Source organism: Drosophila willistoni, assembly GCF_018902025.1.
Source record: "Drosophila willistoni isolate 14030-0811.24 chromosome XR unlocalized genomic scaffold, UCI_dwil_1.1 Seg41, whole genome shotgun sequence".
Classification (NCBI taxonomy): Eukaryota; Metazoa; Arthropoda; class Insecta; order Diptera; family Drosophilidae; genus Drosophila; species Drosophila willistoni.
In genome coordinates this window covers 206,930-227,962 of record NW_025814058.1, presented here as the reverse complement: position 1 = coordinate 227,962, position 21,033 = coordinate 206,930, and the positions used below count along the sequence as shown (strand labels likewise).

The following is a 21,033-nucleotide window of genomic DNA, read 5'->3' as shown; positions in this document are numbered from 1 at the left end:
AATCACTAAAAAACTATTTTTGTTTCATTATGTGATTAATATCCAATGTCCGCACATTTTTTTCCCCCTATTCCTTACCCCATCCGGTTAGGGTACTCTTAATCAAAGATTCACCGGACTCTATCGAAACCTTCTTTGACGCAGTCCGACAATTGTCGATTGCCGCCCGATTCTATAGCTCACCCCACAAGTTATTGATCAGATTCAGATCAGGAGACCTCTAACTAAGTTTTTAAAATTTTTAAGGTGTGTTTTACGTTGTCATCCTGTTGATAAACCCAGCACAGGCTCATGTTTTACTCTGTTGTGCTAATCTAAAGTTAATTAAGGTCTTAATGCTTAAGATAATAGTAATCACAGCATTTAAAAAGTCTTTTTTTACATATTTGGGCTAATATGAATCCACAGTAACAATTTTTTGAAACCACAAAACTGGCAATAGTCAAGCCAAGTTGAGTTGGGTTGAGTTGTAGGCGGTAGTAGATACTTGTAATTGGATACTTTTTTGGTGGCATCTGCTATGTGCTAAGTGTAAACTGGAATAGATTGCAATTGCTTGGGAAAAAATATATAATAAAAATCTTGGCAATGCTTCAATGCGTTTGCCAATGCAAAAAAAAAAAAAAAAAAAATTGCATTGCAAATGGGTAACATATGCGGCACACACACACACACAAACACGCCCATTCGAAGCTAACCACGTTTCAAAAATAGACTCAAGTGGGAGGCCCAAGGCCTAAGGCTTTCGCCCCAAAGGAGTGTGACAGAGAGTGAGAGCAACCTCTCGCACTCGCTCTCGCTCTGTCTCTAGCTCGTTTCACCAACTCTCTTTCTCTCTAGCTCGCTGCTCTCCACTTTCTGGTAATCTGAGTAGCCTGTCAAGTTTTCCTGCTTTTTGCTTGACATGCAAGCGGCAAATTATGAGACGAGGCAAATGAACTTTTTACAAGGCTAATGTTAAACTTAAGGAGCAGGCAACTTAGGGGGCAGGGCAGGGCAAGTAAGGTGTGTGTGTGTGAGTGTGTTTGAGAAAGAGAGAGGACCGTTGTGGGAGAATTGACTAACAGGTGACATAGCGAATTGTTTACACTTATTGTAAGAAAATCTCTTATTTATTTTTGTGAGGCTAAACTGAATATCCTTTTCATGTCCTATTCGTCTTGCCTCTATACGCTCCGCTACTGTGAATCAAATGCAATCAAATGTAGAAAAATATTTATAAAACTCTTTTAGTTTGTTTTTTCTTGTTCACTTTGACTCTATTACTAGCTCTTTCTCCTCTGTCTCTGCCTCTCTCTCTGTCTTCCTCTACCTTTTGTCTCGTTTAGGTTTATTAATAGATTGAAATACATGCATATGTGTTTGTATGTATGTGTATTTTCAAGGAGAGGGAGAGACTCTTCATTCTGCAGTGAAGTTTTCACATTTTCCAGCACCAACAACAACAACAAAAGTGAAGTGCCATGCTATGCCATGTTTTGCCCACTTTCAATCAAATGTCGTAAATCCTTTTGCGCTTTTGCCTTTTTGATGTTTATTTTAGTAACTCTCTCATTTTATACTCTTCCCTAGGGCAGACATTTTTCCAATGGGGTATGCCATGCCATAAACGAAATGATAGGGTATTTGATTAAGACATTTTCGTTGTTTCTGCTCCCCATTCTTGCCACAAATTGCAATTGCAACAAAGTTGCCATTACCGTTAACCGTTGCCGTTGCTATTGCCATTGCATTCATTCATTTACAGTTGGAGTTTAACTTGTCAATCAGTCGGAAACATCTGTTCCAATTAGATATTGAACGGAAAGGAAAACACAGCTGCTAAAAGTTATTCCTTTTTTTCTTTTGATAACAGAAATTTGCGGTAGGACGAGACAAATGACAAACATGAAATGTACTGAGTAATAGTAAAAATGGCAAAAAGGAAAATCTTGTAAAGCAACGGAAACACACACACACACACACACACAGAAAGAAAACGAAATGTGCGTAATGAAATGATTGAAATAGGAAAATTTTCGAGAAAGCAACAGTAAAGGCGAGAGGTGGAGAGAGCGGAGTGAGAGCAAGGGACAAGCCGATCTGAGCCAGTTCAACGCCTAGCGGGGGTGGCTAGGTCACAAAACAATTTTTCCTCCACCAATTCTTTTACATTGTGTGTGTGTGTATTGTGCGGGCGGCCGGGCGGTCGGTCGGGCGGTTGGGCGGTGTAAAGTGACAAGGGTAGACGCATGAGATGCATGCAGCCAAAAAAAAAACCCGCCCCCATTTAACCAAAGCCAGGCTAAGGCGGCAACAACAACAACAAGTAGAAAACTAGCCGGCAACAACAACAAAACAAAAAAAAAAACATAATAATAAGAGTGAACGCCGCCGCACACACACACACATACGCACAACAACTCGCACGCACACGCGCGCATACCGCCTTCGTTTGAGCCTTCTCTTTCTTCTCTTCTCTACTCTTCTTCTTCTTCCGCGCTTGTCGTCATCTATGGATAATCGGAAGCAATGAAAACGTAGAAATTGGCTCAATTGGAAAGCAGCATGTGGAGTGTCTCAGTGTATGTGTGTGTGTATTAGAGAATGAGAAAGAGAGACAAAATCAGAGCGAGAGACCCAAGAGAGAGAGAGAGAGAGAGAGAGTGTGTGTGTATAGGGGGGGAAATGGGTAACACAGTGGGAGTATGTCGCCTTGCATCTTATACAAAATTTTACACTGCGCAACACACACACAAACACACAAACCTTTACATAAAGTTTGTTAAAAGACATAAATTCTCGGAAAAACCAATTAATATAAAACTTATTTTTTTAAATATTTTTAAGCCCCTTTTGATAAGATTCTCATGCGGTTTTTTTTTCGAAAATTTCGAGGCAATTCAAAATAATTGTCAAATATTTATGCAAATTTTTCTATTTTATTTTAAATTTTTATGGATAAAATTTTGATGTATACATTTATTTTCTTTATTTGTTGAGCAGTGTAAATATCAGCATGCTCTGTGTGTGTGTGTGTGTGAAAGAGAAAGAAAGTAGGCGGGGGAGTTGGGTGGTGGGTGAAAAAGGAATGAGTTAAAGTGCATTTCAATGTTGGGTTTTTGGGTGGGTGCGCTGCAGCGCAGCAAATGATGAGAATTGCCATGCAATATTTGTATTCCTTGCAAATTGTCACTCACCATTGTGCTCGGTGAATATATTGAGACCCACAGACGAGGGATTACAGCGATTATCCTTGTGTCCTCCAGCGCCGCTGCCGGCACCACCGCCTCCGCTACGTTGTGATAATCCGCTGGAATTGCCGCTGCTATTGCTGCCACCGCCTCCACCACCGCCGCTGTTGCTGCTATGACCATGGCCCACACCCGCTGAGGAGTTTTTAATGCGTGAGCCACGCAATGTGGAGCCGGCTGCCAAGGAACCACCACTGACCAGGCCACCGCTACCACCACCGCTGATGCAGTGGGGCGATACTGAGGCCACGGGACTGCTGTTGGATACGCCAATGCAGCTGACGGGTACGCCACCTCCAACACCTCCCCCGCTCGAATGTGAGCCACGCTCCTTGCCCTGTTGAGCACCCATTCTCCCGGCCCAAAAGCTGGAGATGGAGTTTTGGGTGGTTTTTTTTCTTCTTTTGTTGCACTCTCGTTGTTTTTGTTTTTTTTTCTTTTTTGATTTTTTTCAATACTTTTTCTCTTCTTTTCTCTCTTCTTTTTTTTTATTTTTTGCTTTTTGCTTGACTTTGACTTTATTTGCACATTTTCTTTTCCTTGCTTCTTCTTCTTCTTCTGCTGTTACTCTTTTCTCTCTACTTCTTGTTCACTTGAAAAAAAAGGAAGTTTTGCGATTTTTGTCTGTATTCTTTTGCTGTTAAATTACAATTATTTAACTCGTTTGCATCTTTTCTTTATTTTATATTTTTCTCCGTTTCTCTTCTTATATATTTTATTATTTTGTTTAGTGGATAGAGAAGACAAGTGCGTGTGTGTGTGTGCTAAAAAGGGGGGGGCGGACGACAAACACGCCCTAAAAAATGCACTTTTCGTCTCTCTCGCGCTGCTGCTCTCGCTTCTGCTCTCTCTTGCTCTCGCTCCCTGAATCTCTTTCACTTTCAAATATTTGCCCAGTAAAAGATTTAAGAATACATTCTTCACATTATTTTCAATTATTGGCACTTTTATTCTCTCTCTTTTTCTACATACATATATCTATGCATTTTTCCAATTACACACACACGCACACATTCACTCACACACACACGCACACCCGCTACACTAACCGACTAGAGCTCGTTCTTTTTGCTTGTCTCCTCTTTGAACTGTTAAACGAACAGACAGACATCCACAACGACAAACAAAAATGACCTCGAGGCAACTATCTTGGAGGAGTGGCAAAAATATCCCGGCAGATTACGTCCAAGACCTCATTAAATCGATGAACAGACGATCCATACACAATCAATTTTATAAATTTACGAACACAAAAATCCGCAACATCCGCACGTCCGCTCACATCCAATATAAAAACAACATTAAAAAAAAACAACAATGTGGCCAACTCTTGATAGAAAGTGCAAAATCTGGTGTGACCAGCTTACGATAACAATAAAAAAATAACAGAAAAAATACTGGGTTTAAATGTTAAAATGGTGGCGCCTTAAAATTGTAAAATTTTATTAATCTCTGACTGTCTTTAGTTTTTTTCTTCACACTTTTATCATTTGTAAGGTCACAAAAATTATTGGAGCCGTTGCCAGCTGGTCTGGTGACTCCATAACAAAAACTCAATGCCATGTGTTGGTAAATGGAGTTTTCAACTTTGTGCTCATTTAGCATTTTTTTTTGTTTTTTATGTATTTATTTATAAATTTATTCAATTTTCTGATATATAATAAGCTTTAGATAAACCCGTTTTAAATCAATTCTTGATGGATTGCACAAAATGATAAATTTGGCAATTGAGCTTTTTCCCGCTAACTCCACATAAGCCCAGTGTTGACAAGCATCTGTCCCCCACAAGTATTGCAAAACACATGTGATTGAAAATCAGACTATATATTTCGTGCAAGAGTGTGTACATATACATAGACATAAATACATATACATATATACGCATTCGCATGCATACTTACTTCAGAGATAGTTCTGGAATTTGTAGTAGTTTTTAATTAAGATTTTAAAAGAGCAATTGAAGGCCTAAAACAAAGCAGTCAGTGTAAGTAGTGTAAGGCGATTATCAACAATTGAAATACTTTATTTGGGATTCTTATTTCTTTCCACGCTCTCCGTAATTCGGTTACAAAAAAAATATTCCCAATTTTTTTTCGAAATCCCATATAAAAAAGATGTCGGACTGGGACACAGTTACAGTGTTGAGAAAGAAGGCACCCAAATCATCGGCGCTTAAGACTGAATCGGCTGTCAATCAAGCCCGGCGTCAAGGAGTAGCAGTGGACACTCAACAGAAATGTAAGTATATAGTGGGGATAAAATATTATGCATTAACCGCACTATGTCATACACCGAACAAGCACCCCTGCCAGCCAACCGGGCAAACTCTCCTCCCGCCCGCCGTTACCGTTGCCTTTGCCTTGCCTCCTTTTGCAATCAATTGCGTGGCGTTTGTTATTGTTGTTGATCTTTTTAGTTATTCTTTTTTTAAACGACTTAATCAGTCATCATTGTTTTTGTTTTTTTTAGATTTCACAATGTTGCGGCAATTAGCACGCAGCAGCATTTTGATGACAAATGCATTGTGAGAGAGCGAGCGAGAGAGGGTGAGAGAGAGGGGGAAAAAAGCTTTTTGGCCTAGTTTAAATGGTCCCGGAATGGGACAGTAGAATGAGAGACAGTGAGGTGCAAGCGCCGGCAGGGGGTTTATGGGGGAGTGTGAAATTGAAAATGAAACCTTGCGGGATGCGGATTATCCGCCTTTACCTTTTATCATGTGCTCTCTAAAATATGGCAAAAAACAAAAAAAAAACAAATACTTGTACTTATTGATTTTTCCTGTATACCAAATGAAACATTTTCAACGACTTTTAAGATGATGCACAAAATCAATGCTTTTCGCATTAGTTTCCTATTGGAACCGTTTCAGGGCCAACTTCTTATTAGAATAAACATAAATGACCAGGCAACCAGAAGATAGCTGCTACAATAATAATAAATATAAATCTCAGCGCCAACTCTTACTCATTTTCTCATTGGGGTAGGAGGAGAACTGGCTCAAATTGCCACACAATTTATTGGAAATGCAAAAAAACAAACAAACAAAATAGAAACTTTCACTCTGACCTACATTTACACACACACACACACATGTTCTGTTAGCCAAGTAATATAATCTAAACATAATTCAACATGATGACACGCTGACTTACATATACATTTATGTGTATATTTGCATTAGCGAAAAGTTGGCTTAGGGTAGGAACCGAATCACTCCATCAGCATTTCTCCATTGATATGCCATGACGAATTTTTGCTAATTATACTTTGAATTTGCAGATGGTGCTGGCACCAACAAGCAGCATGTGACCACCAAGAACACTGCCAAGCTGGATCGTGAGACTGAAGAATTGCGCCATGATAAAATTCCACTCGATGTGGGCAAACTAATCCAACAAGGACGTCAAGGCAAGGGGCTCAGTCAAAAGGATTTGGCCACTGTAAGATATTAATTATATTGTTATACTTATTGTTAATGCTTTTAATAGATAGAATCTATGCCTAATTCTTTGTTAACAAATTTCTCTGTTTCCTTATTTGTTTTCTATGGCAGAAAATCTGTGAGAAACAGCAAGTGGTAACGGATTATGAAGCTGGACGTGGAATTCCCAATAATTTGATATTGGGTAAAATGGAGCGTGTGCTTGGTATAAAATTACGTGGCAAGGAACGCGGCCAACCAATAGCGCCTCCCGGTAAAAAGTGAGATGATGCCGCAGCGTCGTCTACAACAACTGCTTCACAATTACTCGTAGCACCAGCAACAACAACAGCAACATCCACTGCAAATATGTCAACAACAACAACAACAAGAAATGCCAAACACCAACATCACCACCAGCAACAACAACAGCAGCAGCAGCATTATCAGCAGAGTCAACAACATCAGCAACATCAGATACAGCAACAACAACAACAACAACAAAAACACCAGAATCTGCAAGCAGAGGCAGGAGGATGGAGTACTGTAAGCAGCAGACGCAAATGAGAAGCATTATATCGGGAGGCAGTCAAACCAAAAATCAATTCGGATTTTGCACTTACAACAACAACACAAGAAGAAGCATCTACGAAACAAAGCAAAAAGCAACAGAAAACACAAATAAACGGCGACAGACAGAGAAAGAAACAGCTAGAGAGTCGCCGAGATGAAGGATGAAGAGGAGGAGAAAGAAGAGGTGGAAGATAAACCAAACTATGAGCTAAAGATTTCATGATCCGATCACAACATCATTCAAATTTCGTAAACCTTTTCTTTTTTCTCTTGATTTGTTTTAATTGAATTTTCTCTTTTTTCCAAACTATTTTCAAAAATTATGTATTGTAGCACACACACAAACACACACAGTCTTTCACACACATACATACACACACACACACACACCACGGACAGATCCGATCCGACAAAACTGATATTAAAATTTATAGCAACACACGACGCAAATCATCCTTAGCTCATAGTTAAAAAATATCATCTACATTTATTTCTTTCTCTGGCATTTTTGTTATAAACAAATATAAGTTCATTTACAAAACCTGATATAATTTATGGAATACATACATACTTTTATGTATGTATATATATATGTATTTAATGACTAATCCACAAAAAAAAAAAACCAAAAAAAAAACGAACCGACCCTCTCCTGGGGATCGAGATGGGTTAACACAAATTTTGGAGAGTACGTATTGGTCAGGAGGCGGGGGAGGGGGGAGGACTGGGCTTACTTTTAGGCTGTGTCATAGTTTTGAATAACCTTTAAGCTTCTCTTTCTCATCCAACATTCCAAGCCATCTAAATCTTATAAATTTCTTGGACGAACAGATTAAAGTTATCCGGATTGCAATGGACAAAACATTCAAGGCAATCTCCAGCTGCAATGGGCATGGATTTGTCTGATCGGTTTGCATTATTCGTATAGTTGGGGACGTTTTTCTAGTGTAGCGTAGGAGAAGTTGAAAACAAGCCAGTAATATTCCATTTTTATATCTCCTACTCTATCTCTCATTTAAATATTTGATTCATTATCTATATATATATAAATGTATTAACTTGCGGGAGCTTTTGCTTTTCTTTTTCTGTTAAAAAAGACCTTCATTATATTTTATATATATATCATAAGTGTAAGTGTGACTTGAAATGTGCGTTTACTTAATATACATATACATACATATACAACAACAAAAAAAAAAAAGGAAATGAAGCATAATTAAGTATAATTATACAAAAACAAAAGAAAAAACCAAAACAAGCGATGAAAAAGCAAAACAACAATTTATATATATTTAGCAATCAACCATTTTTCTAGTCTATGAAGAATTTTTGTCGTAATTTCTAAGCGATATCACGATGGCATCTAATTATTATTCAAAGCGTTTCCTTTCGGTCCATGTCTGTCTGAACTCCAGATGATGAAAACTAAAACAAAAATTAACATTACTAAAATCGTCGAAAAAATACCAAAAAACCCAAAAAAAAAAAAGGGAAAACATGAAACATAAATTTAACTAATTAATGTGTATTTGCTATAAATGTGTAGTGAAACCTTCCCTACTATATATATATATATATATACATATATATACATATATGTATGAAATATCCAATATCAAATAGAATAATAAATGTTTTTTGGGCCATCTTAAAAGTATTTTAATAAGATCATAAGGTACATATATGGATATATTTCACAGAAAGGGTCATATAAGGGTTAATTTGGAGAGCTATTTAAAATTGATATTTGCTGTTTTTTTTTTTTTTTATCGATAGTTGCAAAAATATAATCCATTGATTGTTTTTCTATAGCAAGAAATAATTAATAATTTTAGAGAATTATCTAAGGTCTTTCAGCGTTAACAAATGGGAAATTCTAACATTAAACTAAAAGCATTATGAAACTAGATACAAAAACCAATTTTTTGTCATTCAAAAATGTTAATTTTTTAACTAACATTTGAATATAAAATGTGTTTTGTTTTGGTTTAAGAACTTGAAATGACAACAGAAAAACAAAGAAGAAACAAAATTAGATCTTGGATAGAATCTTGGATAGAATAACCACAAAATGTTACAAAACAGTAAAGAATTCATCAGCTTTCAACTTATTTTAGTTACCGAAAAACCCCTAAAAAAGTTACATTTCCGAAACCAGAATCTGAGGATTTGGTCTAAGGATTATACCATAATGCATTAGAAAATTGTTTTCTGGATCTGCTGTTTGCCTTATTTTTGTCTGACTGTTTAATTAATTGACTTGGGTTTATATTGTTAATCGTTTCCATATCGTAGACTTTATATAGTTGACTGATCTGGGCAAATTTATCAGATTGTGCTACTTTTTTTCGAAGGCTTTACCAAAACTTACTTAAAAGTGAAAGAGAACGATATAGGCACCGATTCTGTCTTACTCTTTTTGACAATATTTATGCTTTAATTTGAGTAAACCAACTCCTCTAATCATTTATTCTCATTAGAACAACTAACTTTTAACAGATCTGATAATCACTTGACATTGCATTTGTCTAATTGTTAAATAATTGGCCAAATTCAAAAATATCTAATACGATCCTTGAATTCCAACAGAATTTTATTTATATATTTTTGTTTTTATGTGTTTGTTATCGTTTAGGTTTTGTGTTTTTGTTTTGTTTTATTCTTTACAATTGAAGGAGGGGGATCCTATGAATCCATTGATCTACTTAAGCCAAATCGGATGCATATGGGACATTCGCCAGATTTCCAATGGCGCCCACTGACAGCTTGGAGCTGGCCACCTTCTTGGCGGCTTCCTGAACCTGTTGTTGTGAAATACCATCGATGGCAGCAATCAGTGTGTCGGCATCCAATACGGTTCTGGTGAGAGCAGCCTGACGACCGATGCCCTTAATCAGACCAGAGTCGGATGAGTATTTGGCCAAAACGCGAGCCTTTAGCAGAGCCTTGCCGCGAGCCACATCCTTCTCGGACACGGAACCTGATTTCAAGGCACGCACCAAAGAGTCAACAGTCTTGCCAATATCCTTGCTGTCGCCAGAGACAACGAAACCAAAGAGACCAGCATCCGAGTAGGAAGCATTCAAAGCCTTGACCGTGGATGAACCACCAGCAGAGCTAGCAGCCTCACCAAAAACTCCAGCGGAATTGCCACGCTTGGTGGCTGCTACGCCACCAACAGTTTGCTCCAGAATGGCAAAGGCCAGAGCCTCTTTGTGATTTGAGGCGGCTCCACCTAGACCAGCAACAGCCACTGTGGCCCGATGACCGGCTGTGTCCTTGCGAGCATCACCGCCATAGTAGCTGGCCGATGAAGCTTTGCCGCTGCCGCTGCCAGTGGGGAACTCCAGGGTTTGGGCGAAACCGGATAAAGTATTGTTGTCAATGCCCACACCGACAACAGCTGCGCGACTGGGTGCATAGTTATTGGCCACATAGTGCAGCAGAGTCTCTGTGGAGAGATTACCCAACTGGAAACGTGGCACATAAATCGAATTACCCAGTCCCAAACGGAAAGCAGCCTTGTGAACCAGCTCAATGGCGCGTTGCTGAGATTATAAACAAAATACGAAAAAAAACTGTTTAATTCAGGTCAAGCTTCATCTGGATAGACTTACCTCAGTGGTCACAGCACTCAATTGATCAAGCAAGGTTTTGCTGTTATCCTTAAGCTCCCAGGGCTTGAAGGCAGGCTGCAACAGATCCTGGAGATAGCGCAGACCAGTTTCTACATTATCGGCAGTGGTTTCCACAGTGTAACCAACAACCTCACGATCACCCCAGGTGGTTAGGTTGCCACCGACTTGTTGGATATGACGGGCAATGGCAAAAGCAGTTGAATTCTTGGTACTCAGGCCACCGGCCAAACGGAGCAGATGTGAAGCCCCCAAAGCATCATAGGCTTCATTGCGGGAACCAGCCCTAAATTTTGTGATCAGATGTGTGTGTGTGTGAGAGAGCGAATATATGATAATAAAAAAACATATGTGGACTTACCCCAACACGATGGACACACGGGAAACGGGCAGAGTGGCATCGGCAGTGGCTACCACCAATTTGTTTTCCAGCACATTCACATTGATGGCGGAGGCATCACCCACTGGCCGGGGAGAGGTCGCATAGCCTCGTTTCTAAATAATAAAACACACAGGATAATTACCGATTTGTGTAATTTCAGTTTTACGTAACATGAAGAAAATGAAAATAGAACTAGTAGTAATTTTGTTGTTCTTTTTTTGGGTTAAGTCGAAGATGGCAACTTACAGCGATAGCACGCAATAGATGCGTCTTACTGGCATTGCAGGCCATGGTCGTTAATTACTAATTTATTGCAAGGGCTTTTTAAGCAATTTTGGTTTAAGTTAAATAATCGCAGAGCGAAAATTTTTATGCTCCGCCGTGTCGTTCGCTTTGGCCAGTGAAGAACTAGTTCCACACAGGGAAATGTCAAAATAGTGTGACCAGTTTCTGTCCAAAAAATTTGGTGATTATTATTCATTCGTAATAGAATGTTTTTGTCATCCCTAATGCTGTGTGGCAGGGCCATGGATATTGTTCTTCCATCTCTCTCAGACATTAAGCTGTCATGGGCATTTTGTTATGATTTGTTTTTTATTGGCGATTTCTATATGCTATAGTAGTTCGATTCAGTTAAGAGAACAATGGGAAAACTGCAATAATGACATGCAATATCAATAAATCTATTACAAAAAAAGGGATTTATTATTATTTTGATTACAATTAAAAGTGAACTGCTGCTTAAACAATCATTTCCAAATCTCTGGCATAGCTGAGTACCTGCTCCGCCAGTTCCTCAGACGGTAGCAATTCTTTAGGCTTAATGCTGCGATCTGTGAAACTGTAGTTGCCGTTGCTTTCCAATTTCCAATGACGCTTCTCACCGAATGCCTTCATCTCTTCGGGCAAACGTAGATTTAAACGTTTGGCTGCCTCTTTGGCGGAGATTTTCTCATACGACATCTCAATGCAGGCCCCAATCTCGTCACGCACCGTTTCCACTAGGAGATCCATGAAGTAGTTGTATATTTCCGCTGGCATTGAGGAATTTGCTTGGAATATCTTATTGTATCTGCCCTCCATGATATACTGCTCCAAGGCCAAAATGGGACGAATGAATTGATTGTTCTGGATAATGTCCACCGACAGCAGCTCCAGTTCCGTATGGAAATCAGATACCCGATTCTCAGATAGCAAATACAGAAGATTGAGGCCTAGTAGCTTATATTTGCAATCAGATTCTCCAATTATCTTGGCATAGTCATAATAATAGCACTTAAGTTGCGACATATAGCGTTCAAAGGCCTGCAGTTCCTTTTTGAGGACACTATGCTCCACGGCTATTTCCAGGACACTACGGGCCAGCAGCAATTGTTTCTTCGAGTTCTGGGCATCTGCGCCGTCTGTTGGTAGAAATGCCAATTTTACAAGGGCCACCTTCAGTTGATCCAGCAGCTGGCCGCATTTTACAAGGTTGGCGGGACGCTTGGACCACTCGACGGTCAGTTCTTTGTACAGGGTTTCCACCGATGCCATTACTTTTGAAAATGATTTAAAACAATTTACCAAATTATTTTCCTTCACAAATGAGAATGAGTTTCGTTTTTGCTCTAGAGACGGAACTTTGAGTTGTCAGTCAAACGGGAACTGGTTCAGTCGCATTGATATCGATATCGCTTAGAGCGAGCTGTCAATATTGCCAGTTTTCGTTCACAAACTTTCTGACAACGCTTCCAGCAATAACCATTTCATTTCGATTTTCATTCATAATTTGAGCTATTTGTTAAAGAAATTAAGGATGTCTGACGAGGCAAATACTTTAGCATGGGACGACACCTTGCTTATGAAGACCTACGACGAATCGGTGAACCTTGCTCGCGAGGCTTTAGCTCGCCGTTTGGCCGATTATACTAACAAACAAGAAGCCGCAGAAGCTGCATCTGGTGTAGCTGACAATAAGACGGAATCGGCTACTAATGACTCGGTTTCTCCTGAGACGGTATACAAGGTGGGTGACTTTGCTCGCGCTACCTACACTGATGGTCTGGACTACGAGGGTTCCATAGTATCTATTAACGACCTTACTGGCACTTGCGTGCTGCGCTATTGCGGCTATGAAAATGAGCAGGAGGTACTGCTCACCGATCTGTTGCCTTCCTGGGGCAAGAAGACTCGTCGTGAACAGTTCGTCCAGGCGAAGGCTGAGCTGGATCAAGAAGAGGCACGTCCGAAAAATGTTTCAAAGAAGCCAACTAAGATACCCGGTTTGGTTATGCCACCCATGCCATTTATGCCACCCATGCCATTTGTGCCGCCAATAATCAATCCAGCTGGGAACACTATCGAAGGAGAACAGGACTTTGTGGCCATGCTGACAGCCTGGTACATGTCGGGATATTACACTGGATTCTATCAAGGAAAGAAGGATGCCAATAAGAAAAACCAATCGGGAGCTGGACCCTCAGCCGCCAAGAAGTAGCTCATAATTTCGATCTCAAAGACGAAAATGTTTTTTATATCCTACTACTAATACCATTACTCTTTCTGAGAAAGATTTGTTTAGCGGTTAAGAAAGCATAAATAATAAATTCAAGAACATTAACAAAACGTTTATATTCGCAACTGGCAGTAACGGCATTTGTGTCAGGTGGCAACGCTGCGGTCTCAGCTGTTTTGATTTTGGACTGGGTCGCGTTTTAACTGTAGATATTCGGTCCCCCCCATTTATTTCGAATTACATAAAATAAAAGACTATTGCCAAAGAAAATTATGGCTCTGCGTTTGCTTAGCCTGACCTTAGGTTCACATATCCGACGCCGTCTACCTATTGCACCAAAAAGCGGCTTCATAAATCACTTTCGCTTAGGTAATCCTGGAACGCACCGGCTGCTGCACGTGCGTATAACAGACCAGGATGCCGGCATGCAGGCCAAACGTGAGGCTAACAAATTCGACGAGTCTCACCGACAACAACCAATAATCGATGAGGAGGAACAACAACAACCACAAGTTATAAAACCTGTCAAAAAGTCACCAAAGACAAAATCAAACGAAGCTGATTTATTTGGCCATGTAAAGGAGGAGGATCTAAGTGAAACGTATGCTGATCCCGGTGATGCAGCTGAAGAGGAGTTTCTAAGCAGACCAACAAGAAATTTTCGTAAATTGCGTACCAAAGAATATGCACGCCTAATCAAAGAACATTTAAATGCCCATCGTCTGAATGAGGCAATTGCAGTTGTCGAGCAACGCATGTTGAAGGAGGATCGAGTTAAGCCGGAGAACTATATATACAATCTACTGATATCAGGATGCGCCAAGGAAGGCTACACCCGCAAAGCCTTTCAGCTGTACACGAAGATGCGTCAACGCGGTTTAAAGGTAACTGGCGGCACATATACGTCCTTGTTGAATGCCTGCGCAAATGCTCCCACATCCAAGGATGGCCTGCAACGGATTCAGCTACTGCGTGAGAGTATGCTAGAGAAGGATTATGAGCCAAATGTAAAGAACTACAATGCCATGATCAAGGCCTATGGCCGATGCGGAGATGTTGCGTCTGCCTATCAAATAGCCGATGAAATGCTCGAACGTAAATTGCTGATGAATGCGGAGACATTCAATTTTCTTCTGCAAGCCTGTGCGGGGGATGAGGAGCATGGATTTCGTCATGCATTGATCACTTGGCATAAGATGCTACAGAGTGGAATCAAGCCGGATTATTATAGCTTTGGCACAATGCTAAGATGTGTGAGGGATTGTAAATTTGGTAGCTTAGATGATATGCGTGATGTTCTAAACACAATATGTCCTTCTCCAGCTAAAGATGAAGTAAAACAAATAAACTCATCTTCTGCTGACCAAACGATTAAGTCCCAATCAGCTCTCAATCCCTTTTCGGCCAATGGTTCACAAATTGAGTTGATCCCATCCAGCGATGACAATCACTTGGAATTACCCAATTTGCTTCTGCCCCAACCACATTTGGGTAGTTTGGTATCACTTGCCGATGTCATTAAACCCCACGAGAGATTCCTATTACTTGGCGGACTAACTGGTTTCCTTGAGCATATGAAACAGCTTGAGATTACACCGGATATTGAATGTTTCACCCTTATGCTGGAGGTGATACCACCCACAAATGCTGCCGAAAAGCAACTATTGGGATTTGTTCGCAAAATTGGCCTAAAAGCGGATATTGACTTTTTTAATATTCTGATTAAGAAACGTTCCATGCGTTTTGACTATGCAAGTGCTCGTGAGGTTTTGACAATGATTCGAACAGCCGGCCTAAAACCGGATATCATTACCTATGGAGTCCTTGCCTTGGGTTGTCGCACTCAAGAGGAAGCCAGAGAACTGCTGCAAGAGATGCAGGCTGCCGACATTAGAATGAATATGCCCATATTGGGTGCCATGTTACGTCAGGGTTGTGCCCAAAGGAATTTTGCGTACATCAATGAAATCATGCAATTGTGCCTGGAGGAGAAACTGAAACCGAACGAATCGTTTTTAAGGCATCTCCATAATTTTCATCGAGGTTGTGCCAGAGCCATAGACGCCAGGGTAAGTTTACCAAATAGATTGAAAATACATATAATCTATATTCATTTTTTTTTTCATTAGCATCCTTCGACCAAGACAACATCGTACAAAAAGGGGCACTCGAAATTCTGTGATAAATATCGCATGTTCTATGAGGAACATGGCCTGTCCAATCTTAAGTTAGAGGATGCCATAGCTAAGATAAAGGAACGTCCTTATGCCCAGTACAAGAAACCCAATGTTGAGGGTATGGAATCGCTGAAGCATGAACAAATCAAGAGGAAAACCAAATTAAGAAAATACATTAAAAAAATCAAAATTAATGAACTTCAAGATGATCCTGATCCTCCTCGTCTACGTGAAAGTACAGTCAAACAGCTGGAGTAAACCCTTTTGTTGTTTTGGATAATAATTAAGTTATATAAGAATATTGCAGTCATACATTATTTAAGGTAAATTGTTAACAAACTTTCAATTCAATTGGATTTTATTTTAGTTTTAGTGGAAATTCCCTAACCAATCATAGTCCTCTTTCTGCCCCGGGCTCTGACTTCTTCAAATTTAATCATTACCGCCTCTTGGTCCTTGCCGCTGTCCTTGCTATATGCCTTGAGAATGGCATCAAATAGATAGGGCTGTTCGCTGTGGGTACTCAACAGCGCCCGCTCCAGTACATATAAATCCACACCTTTATCCTCCGAGGCTTGATTATAATGGCTTAGGCCGAAATCAATGAAAACCACCTCATAATCGGTGTCTTTGGGATTGATAAGTATATTGGAAGTGGTTAGATCGCCATGTATAATGTTATTGCTATGCATTTGGCCTATGGTTGAGCCAATTCTGGAACAAAGTTCCATGAGAATAGACTCTGATAAATCTCCCTTGCTGGCCACTGTTTCCTGTATAAATTGCTTGGCTGTCTTCGCCTGACCAAAGTATTCCATATACAATTTGTGTTGATTTAAATCTGAGTGGAGTATACGTGGTGCTCGTATTCCAGCGGCCAGACAACGTCCAGCCGCTTTGGCTTCGGCTTTCATCCGTTGCCGTGTGATTTGAGTGTCCAATTCGGGATGACGATATTTCTTCACAAATCGCTCCTTGATTAAGCAGGATTCGCCCTTGAATTCACCCAGATACAGGCGACCCTCGGCGCCTTGCTTCAGTATATCCAGAGACATGGTTCTTTTATGTTTTTGTTTTCTTATTTTAACGAGGATGGATCTGAATCAAAATGTATAAAAGGTGGCAACTCTATGGAAATTTCGATAGCAGCAGGTTGTTAACTTGTTATCGATTGGTTATCTGTCATCGTTTTTACTCCCAGCTCTATTGCTCCAACTATAAATTGACCTAAATAATTATAAATTTAAAGAATCATGAGTATTACGGTGGATCCACGTCGCAAAGAGAAAATTAATCGCTACAAGGCACCTAAAAATGCCGGTCAGGGCGGAGCCAATGAGGACATGTTGCCCGACTACATGAATATCTTGGGCATGATATTTTCCATGTGTGGTCTGATGATGAAGGTAAAAATTAGCATGATTGGCCCAATTTTGTAGGGTATCTTCAATTGAATGCACCCGCATTTGGGAAAAAAACAAGACGAACAGATTCTAATTAGTTATGGGTTATCTATAATTACAGTTGAAATGGTGTGCCTGGTTTGCCCTGTATTGCTCGTGCATAAGTTTTGCCAGCTCCCGTGCCAGCGATGATGCCAAACAGGTAAGTCTTGTCATAGAGCAGAGATATCTTCATTCTAATGGTATTAATCCTGCAGGTGTTGTCCTCCTTTATGCTGAGCGTTAGTGCTGTCGTCATGTCATATCTACAGAATCCTGCCGCCATGACGCCGCCCTGGGCATCTTAACATTTGCCAATGAATTGACAAACTAGACAATTAATTCCAAAAAGATTTTCCTCTTTTAAATAAACAATATGTTTTCTTTTTTTTGTTGTGTAAATGGAAGCGTAAAATAACTTATTTGTTGAATAACTGCAAACATATGACATATAATCCTATTCATCATCATCATTATCAAAAGTCGTAGAACACTTACATAATGGAAATCCGAGTAAACAGTATAATACATAATAAATAAGAGGACACATAATTTTCCATAATGAAAATGATTGACATCGAATCAACATGAGATCCATTGAAAGGTATGTCCAATTGTTTCTCATTCAATAAGGTTTCTCTAACAACATGGATTATCCACCATCCCAGGAAAAGTGATTTACTTATCTTATCTTTTGGCTGTAACTTTTTAAACTGATTACAAGAGAAATTTTTAATCATTCATGCCATAACCAATTTATTCACAACGAAATTAGGTACATAGATAGATTCATATTTTATATATGTACATGAAATTGATCTCGTAAAAGTTTTGAAGACTCCTATCAAATATTAATTTTTTGGTTTTTATAGTCGTTCAATGAAATTCGTTTATTTGCATCTACAGATCGTTTAGAATGAAAACAATTTTGTCATGTGTTGTTTGTTGGGGCACTTTGTAAGCTAAATTTAATCAGGCATTTTGTGGGTTCAAGCTTACGTTTTCTATTTCATTTCCGCCAAAAGTGAATGAAAGCTAATTCTCCGTACATAAATATTTAACAAAGATACTGCATTTGATATTTTTTCAAGGACCATCGTTAATCTTAAACAGGAATCTTGTGTCTTAATCATTTTTCCAAAGGCCAATTACTTTCGGTTTTATGCCGATTTGTGTGGATTTTCTATTATGACTGTTACATTTTGATTTTACGACAATCGGATCACATAAAGTCGATCGATTAAGGTTAATCTAATGCCTATTTCAATGTGGATTAATTGCAACCATTACAACGATTGATTGAAGCGTTTAATATTATTGAATTTGTCTCGTTTTCATATTGACATCTTAACTAAACTCTTCAGATTGATGACCACACATGTATCGAAGAAGTTTATTTTTTTTTTTTTCTAAATATATATGGGTCAATCATACACTTCATCTATCTCAAATGCAATATCAAAAACATTGGGGTTCTTCTTTCTATGATTTTCTTTCTGTGTTTTGTTTTCTTTTACAATAATTTAAAGAAAAAGTTATGTTTTTTTTTTGTATTTTTTTTTTTTAAATGTGAGGTTAAATGAGAAATTATAAAAAGAATTATAATATAGTTTTAGGAGAAAAATTAATTTTAAATGAACAAAATTATAAAAAATAATTTATCTATAACCAGAGGATTTTGGGCTAACTCCGAATTATGCCGAAGTTTCCATACCCCAAGCAGGTGCCCAAATTTGATCAAATTGACTAATTTTTACTTTCTATTTTAACAATTTGTTTGCATAATGTATTAGATAAATGAATAGAGATATATATACAAAGTGCATTGAACATTTTTTAGAAATAGTTCGGACAGGCGGACAAATTGTATAATTCATTTGTTTGTATGCATTGCAAAGGGTATAACAATTTTTTAACTTTTATCTCATCTCTCCCTTGCCCTTGCCCTCTTTAGCTCTCCATCTCGTTCTTGTTCTCGTTCTCGCACTCTCTCTCTCTCTCTTTCTTTCTCGTTGTGGGTTAGGTGGTGAGTATGTAATAGGCAAACAGAATAAAAGCCAAAATATAAATAAAGCCAAAGATCAGGACGTATTAAATTTCTCCAAATTCAGCGTGTCCAGTGGACTCGGCATGCTGCTGGGCCTGTTGCTGTCCCACTAGCATAACATCACATTGCATGCAGCGCAAGTTGAATTTATCCACATTGGTAAATTGACGTGAAGATTTTGCCTCATTGGCCAATTGCTCGGCCTGTTGATAGACGGATATCTCCTCCACGGGGAATATGGTAGCCGGACGATCCGGACTTGTGGCAGTTTCCATATAAAGCGGATCATAGTGTATGCCATCGAAGAGTAGGAAGACACGCAAACCGAAATTCTTATCCTCACCAAAGCGATTGATTATGGCATTTTGTATATCAACCACATCGATTTCAATGCCATAATAATTGGATAATATGGACACTTCAATGGCACCACCCCAGGAGTCGGCTTTTTGGATCCAGGAGCAGTATTCTGAATTGGATTTACCCAAGACGGCATCATTATATTGTTGAGGATCGGCGGCCACCTCTTGGGCGATTATATGACGCATCATTTCGCTACCCTCGCTGGTATCCACTTTGCCATTGAGTACGAAACGAATGCTGGTGAATAGGCAGGAATTATCCGCTGGCACTACCTTTTTCAATAGGATGCCATTAAAGTCACCATTGGAGGGCACAGCCAGTGGCTCCTCGACACTTTGGGTCACAGCAGCAGAAGCATTTTGAGTACGTAATGCTAAAGGCGGAGCTGGTGTGCTACTCGTACTCGTGCTCGATACCTGATGTTGACGCACTTGGTCCAAATTGGCGGCATCTTCTTCAGCCTGCAGACGACGCGCCAGCGCCTCGTCCTCTTCAAGGGTTGATAAATTAGCTGGAAGTGCCTTCTCCTCCACGATAAGAGTCTCGCCGCTTTTAATTCCGAGATTCTTCAGTTTCTCCTTATCTTGCTTGAGATCCAGCGGGCGTGGCGGATAGCCCACCAAAATATGCAGTTTTTGCTCTTCTATGGCAGTTGCCTCGACTATCCGGGTCTTCAGATCCTTTAATGTTGTGGCCTCGCACAGGTCGCTAACGATAAATTGACCCTTTTTTGATTTAAGTTTCACACTGAACGTTGAACCAGTCATATTTTCAACTTGAAATTTGTTATAGAATTTGTTATATGTATGTGAATATATATAACTTCAAGAATCTTTTTTTTTGGTAATTATTTACTTTGACAACTAGAGCTGCAAAACCATTGATGGGACTATCGATTATATCAATCCGATAATTCTTCAGAACATTCGATAGTGTTACCATCACTTTTTTCATTCACAATTGAAAACAACGGCGCCACTCGCTGGCGCCCTCTGTGGTTCGTCTCATCGACTCAGACCTTAGCACTGTTACTTAGACCTTAGCACTTTGACTCAGGCTTTTGTTAGACAATGCACCCTTAGGGTGAGATGGTATATTAAAGTCGCCGAAAAGAATGTAACAGGCAGAAGGAAGCTTCTCCGACCCCATAAAGTATATATATTCTTGATCAGGATCAATAGCCAATGTAACCACGTCCGCCTGTCCGTCTGTCCGTCTATGTGAACACCTAGATATCAGATACTATAAAAGCTGCATGGTATA

The 21,033-nt window shown here is 39.4% G+C and overlaps 9 protein-coding genes and 1 long non-coding RNA gene across 12 annotated transcripts in view; 4 read left to right on the top strand and 6 right to left on the bottom strand.

The window, feature by feature from the left end:
* The window catches only part of LOC6643100 (tyrosine-protein kinase Abl), a 29,558-nt gene extending 25,898 nt beyond the window's left edge, over nt 1-3,660 (bottom strand). For all 3 annotated transcript variants that reach the window (XM_023176236.2, XM_047012281.1, XM_047012280.1), the window contains exon 1: nt 3,180-3,660. In XM_023176236.2, coding sequence (XP_023032004.1) covers nt 3,180-3,585 — 406 coding nt within the window. In that variant the 5' untranslated portion in view covers nt 3,586-3,660. The remainder of the gene's footprint in view (nt 1-3,179) is intronic.
* Nucleotides 3,661-3,808: 148 nt separating this feature from the next.
* Nucleotides 3,809-4,560, bottom strand: LOC124460746. Its single transcript, XR_006954754.1, has 2 exons — nt 4,283-4,560; nt 3,809-3,870 (listed from the first exon to the last, which is right to left on the bottom strand). It is a non-coding gene; the product is annotated as an uncharacterized LOC124460746 (long non-coding RNA).
* A 526-nt stretch (nt 4,561-5,086) lies between these two features.
* Nucleotides 5,087-7,218, top strand: LOC6643099 (endothelial differentiation-related factor 1 homolog). The gene is made up of 4 exons (XM_002065705.4): nt 5,087-5,217; nt 5,348-5,471; nt 6,513-6,673; nt 6,787-7,218. The coding sequence occupies exons 2-4, from the start codon at nt 5,348-5,350 to the stop codon at nt 6,937-6,939; spliced, it is 438 nt and encodes a 145-aa protein (XP_002065741.2). The 5' UTR covers nt 5,087-5,217; the 3' UTR covers nt 6,940-7,218.
* Nucleotides 7,219-9,794: 2,576 nt separating this feature from the next.
* Nucleotides 9,795-11,653, bottom strand: LOC6643098 (cytochrome b-c1 complex subunit 2, mitochondrial). The gene is made up of 4 exons (XM_002065704.4): nt 11,491-11,653; nt 11,224-11,357; nt 10,845-11,148; nt 9,795-10,775 (listed from the first exon to the last, which is right to left on the bottom strand). The coding sequence occupies exons 1-4, from the start codon at nt 11,533-11,535 to the stop codon at nt 9,933-9,935; spliced, it is 1,326 nt and encodes a 441-aa protein (XP_002065740.1). The 5' UTR covers nt 11,536-11,653; the 3' UTR covers nt 9,795-9,932.
* A 273-nt stretch (nt 11,654-11,926) lies between these two features.
* On the bottom strand, nt 11,927-12,875 carry LOC6643097 (26S proteasome non-ATPase regulatory subunit 8). Its single transcript, XM_002065703.4, has one exon. It carries the CDS (start codon nt 12,778-12,780, stop codon nt 11,986-11,988), a length of 795 nt encoding a protein of 264 aa, XP_002065739.1. The 5' UTR covers nt 12,781-12,875; the 3' UTR covers nt 11,927-11,985.
* A 66-nt stretch (nt 12,876-12,941) lies between these two features.
* LOC6643117 (survival motor neuron protein) lies at nt 12,942-13,851 on the top strand. Its single transcript, XM_002065702.4, has one exon. It carries the CDS (start codon nt 13,043-13,045, stop codon nt 13,721-13,723), a length of 681 nt encoding a protein of 226 aa, XP_002065738.1. The 5' UTR covers nt 12,942-13,042; the 3' UTR covers nt 13,724-13,851.
* Nucleotides 13,852-13,920: 69 nt separating this feature from the next.
* LOC6643116 (pentatricopeptide repeat-containing protein 1, mitochondrial) lies at nt 13,921-16,264 on the top strand. The gene is made up of 2 exons (XM_002065701.3): nt 13,921-15,810; nt 15,871-16,264. Exons 1-2 carry the CDS (start codon nt 14,014-14,016, stop codon nt 16,174-16,176), a joined length of 2,103 nt encoding a protein of 700 aa, XP_002065737.1. The 5' UTR covers nt 13,921-14,013; the 3' UTR covers nt 16,177-16,264.
* LOC6643115 (EKC/KEOPS complex subunit Tp53rk) lies at nt 16,259-17,043 on the bottom strand. Its single transcript, XM_002065700.3, has one exon. It carries the CDS (start codon nt 16,971-16,973, stop codon nt 16,302-16,304), a length of 672 nt encoding a protein of 223 aa, XP_002065736.1. The 5' UTR covers nt 16,974-17,043; the 3' UTR covers nt 16,259-16,301.
* A 57-nt stretch (nt 17,044-17,100) lies between these two features.
* Nucleotides 17,101-17,762, top strand: LOC6643114 (protein Asterix). The gene is made up of 3 exons (XM_002065699.4): nt 17,101-17,324; nt 17,443-17,523; nt 17,579-17,762. The coding sequence occupies exons 1-3, from the start codon at nt 17,172-17,174 to the stop codon at nt 17,666-17,668; spliced, it is 324 nt and encodes a 107-aa protein (XP_002065735.1). The 5' UTR covers nt 17,101-17,171; the 3' UTR covers nt 17,669-17,762.
* A 1,144-nt stretch (nt 17,763-18,906) lies between these two features.
* On the bottom strand, nt 18,907-20,653 carry LOC6643113 (ubiquitin thioesterase OTU1). The gene has a single exon (XM_002065698.4). The coding sequence runs from the start codon at nt 20,535-20,537 to the stop codon at nt 19,452-19,454; it is 1,086 nt and encodes a 361-aa protein (XP_002065734.3). The 5' UTR covers nt 20,538-20,653; the 3' UTR covers nt 18,907-19,451.
* Nucleotides 20,654-21,033: the final 380 nt, after the last annotated feature.

Bases quoted from the DNA above. Each gene is read 5' to 3' on its own strand.
- LOC6643099 (XM_002065705.4), top strand. From the start codon at position 5,348: ATGTCGGACTGGGACACAGTTACAGTGTTGAGAAAGAAGGCACCCAAA. The intron at 5,472-6,512 runs GTAAGTATATAG...TTGAATTTGCAG, and splicing joins AGTGGACACTCAACAGAAAT to ATGGTGCTGGCACCAACAAG. The intron at 6,674-6,786 runs GTAAGATATTAA...TTTCTATGGCAG, and splicing joins GTCAAAAGGATTTGGCCACT to AAAATCTGTGAGAAACAGCA.
- LOC6643098 (XM_002065704.4), bottom strand. From the start codon at position 11,535: ATGGCCTGCAATGCCAGTAAGACGCATCTATTGCGTGCTATCGCT. The intron at 11,358-11,490 runs GTAAGTTGCCAT...TTTATTATTTAG, and splicing joins ATCTATTGCGTGCTATCGCT to AAACGAGGCTATGCGACCTC. The intron at 10,776-10,844 runs GTAAGTCTATCC...TTATAATCTCAG, and splicing joins TGAGTGCTGTGACCACTGAG to CAACGCGCCATTGAGCTGGT.
- LOC6643097 (XM_002065703.4), bottom strand. From the start codon at position 12,780: ATGGCATCGGTGGAAACCCTGTACAAAGAACTGACCGTCGAGTGGTCC.
- LOC6643117 (XM_002065702.4), top strand. From the start codon at position 13,043: ATGTCTGACGAGGCAAATACTTTAGCATGGGACGACACCTTGCTTATG.
- LOC6643116 (XM_002065701.3), top strand. From the start codon at position 14,014: ATGGCTCTGCGTTTGCTTAGCCTGACCTTAGGTTCACATATCCGACGC. The intron at 15,811-15,870 runs GTAAGTTTACCA...TTTTTTCATTAG, and splicing joins CCAGAGCCATAGACGCCAGG to CATCCTTCGACCAAGACAAC.
- LOC6643115 (XM_002065700.3), bottom strand. From the start codon at position 16,973: ATGTCTCTGGATATACTGAAGCAAGGCGCCGAGGGTCGCCTGTATCTG.
- LOC6643114 (XM_002065699.4), top strand. From the start codon at position 17,172: ATGAGTATTACGGTGGATCCACGTCGCAAAGAGAAAATTAATCGCTAC. The intron at 17,325-17,442 runs GTAAAAATTAGC...CTATAATTACAG, and splicing joins TGTGTGGTCTGATGATGAAG to TTGAAATGGTGTGCCTGGTT. The intron at 17,524-17,578 runs GTAAGTCTTGTC...TTAATCCTGCAG, and splicing joins CCAGCGATGATGCCAAACAG to GTGTTGTCCTCCTTTATGCT.
- LOC6643113 (XM_002065698.4), bottom strand. From the start codon at position 20,537: ATGACTGGTTCAACGTTCAGTGTGAAACTTAAATCAAAAAAGGGTCAA.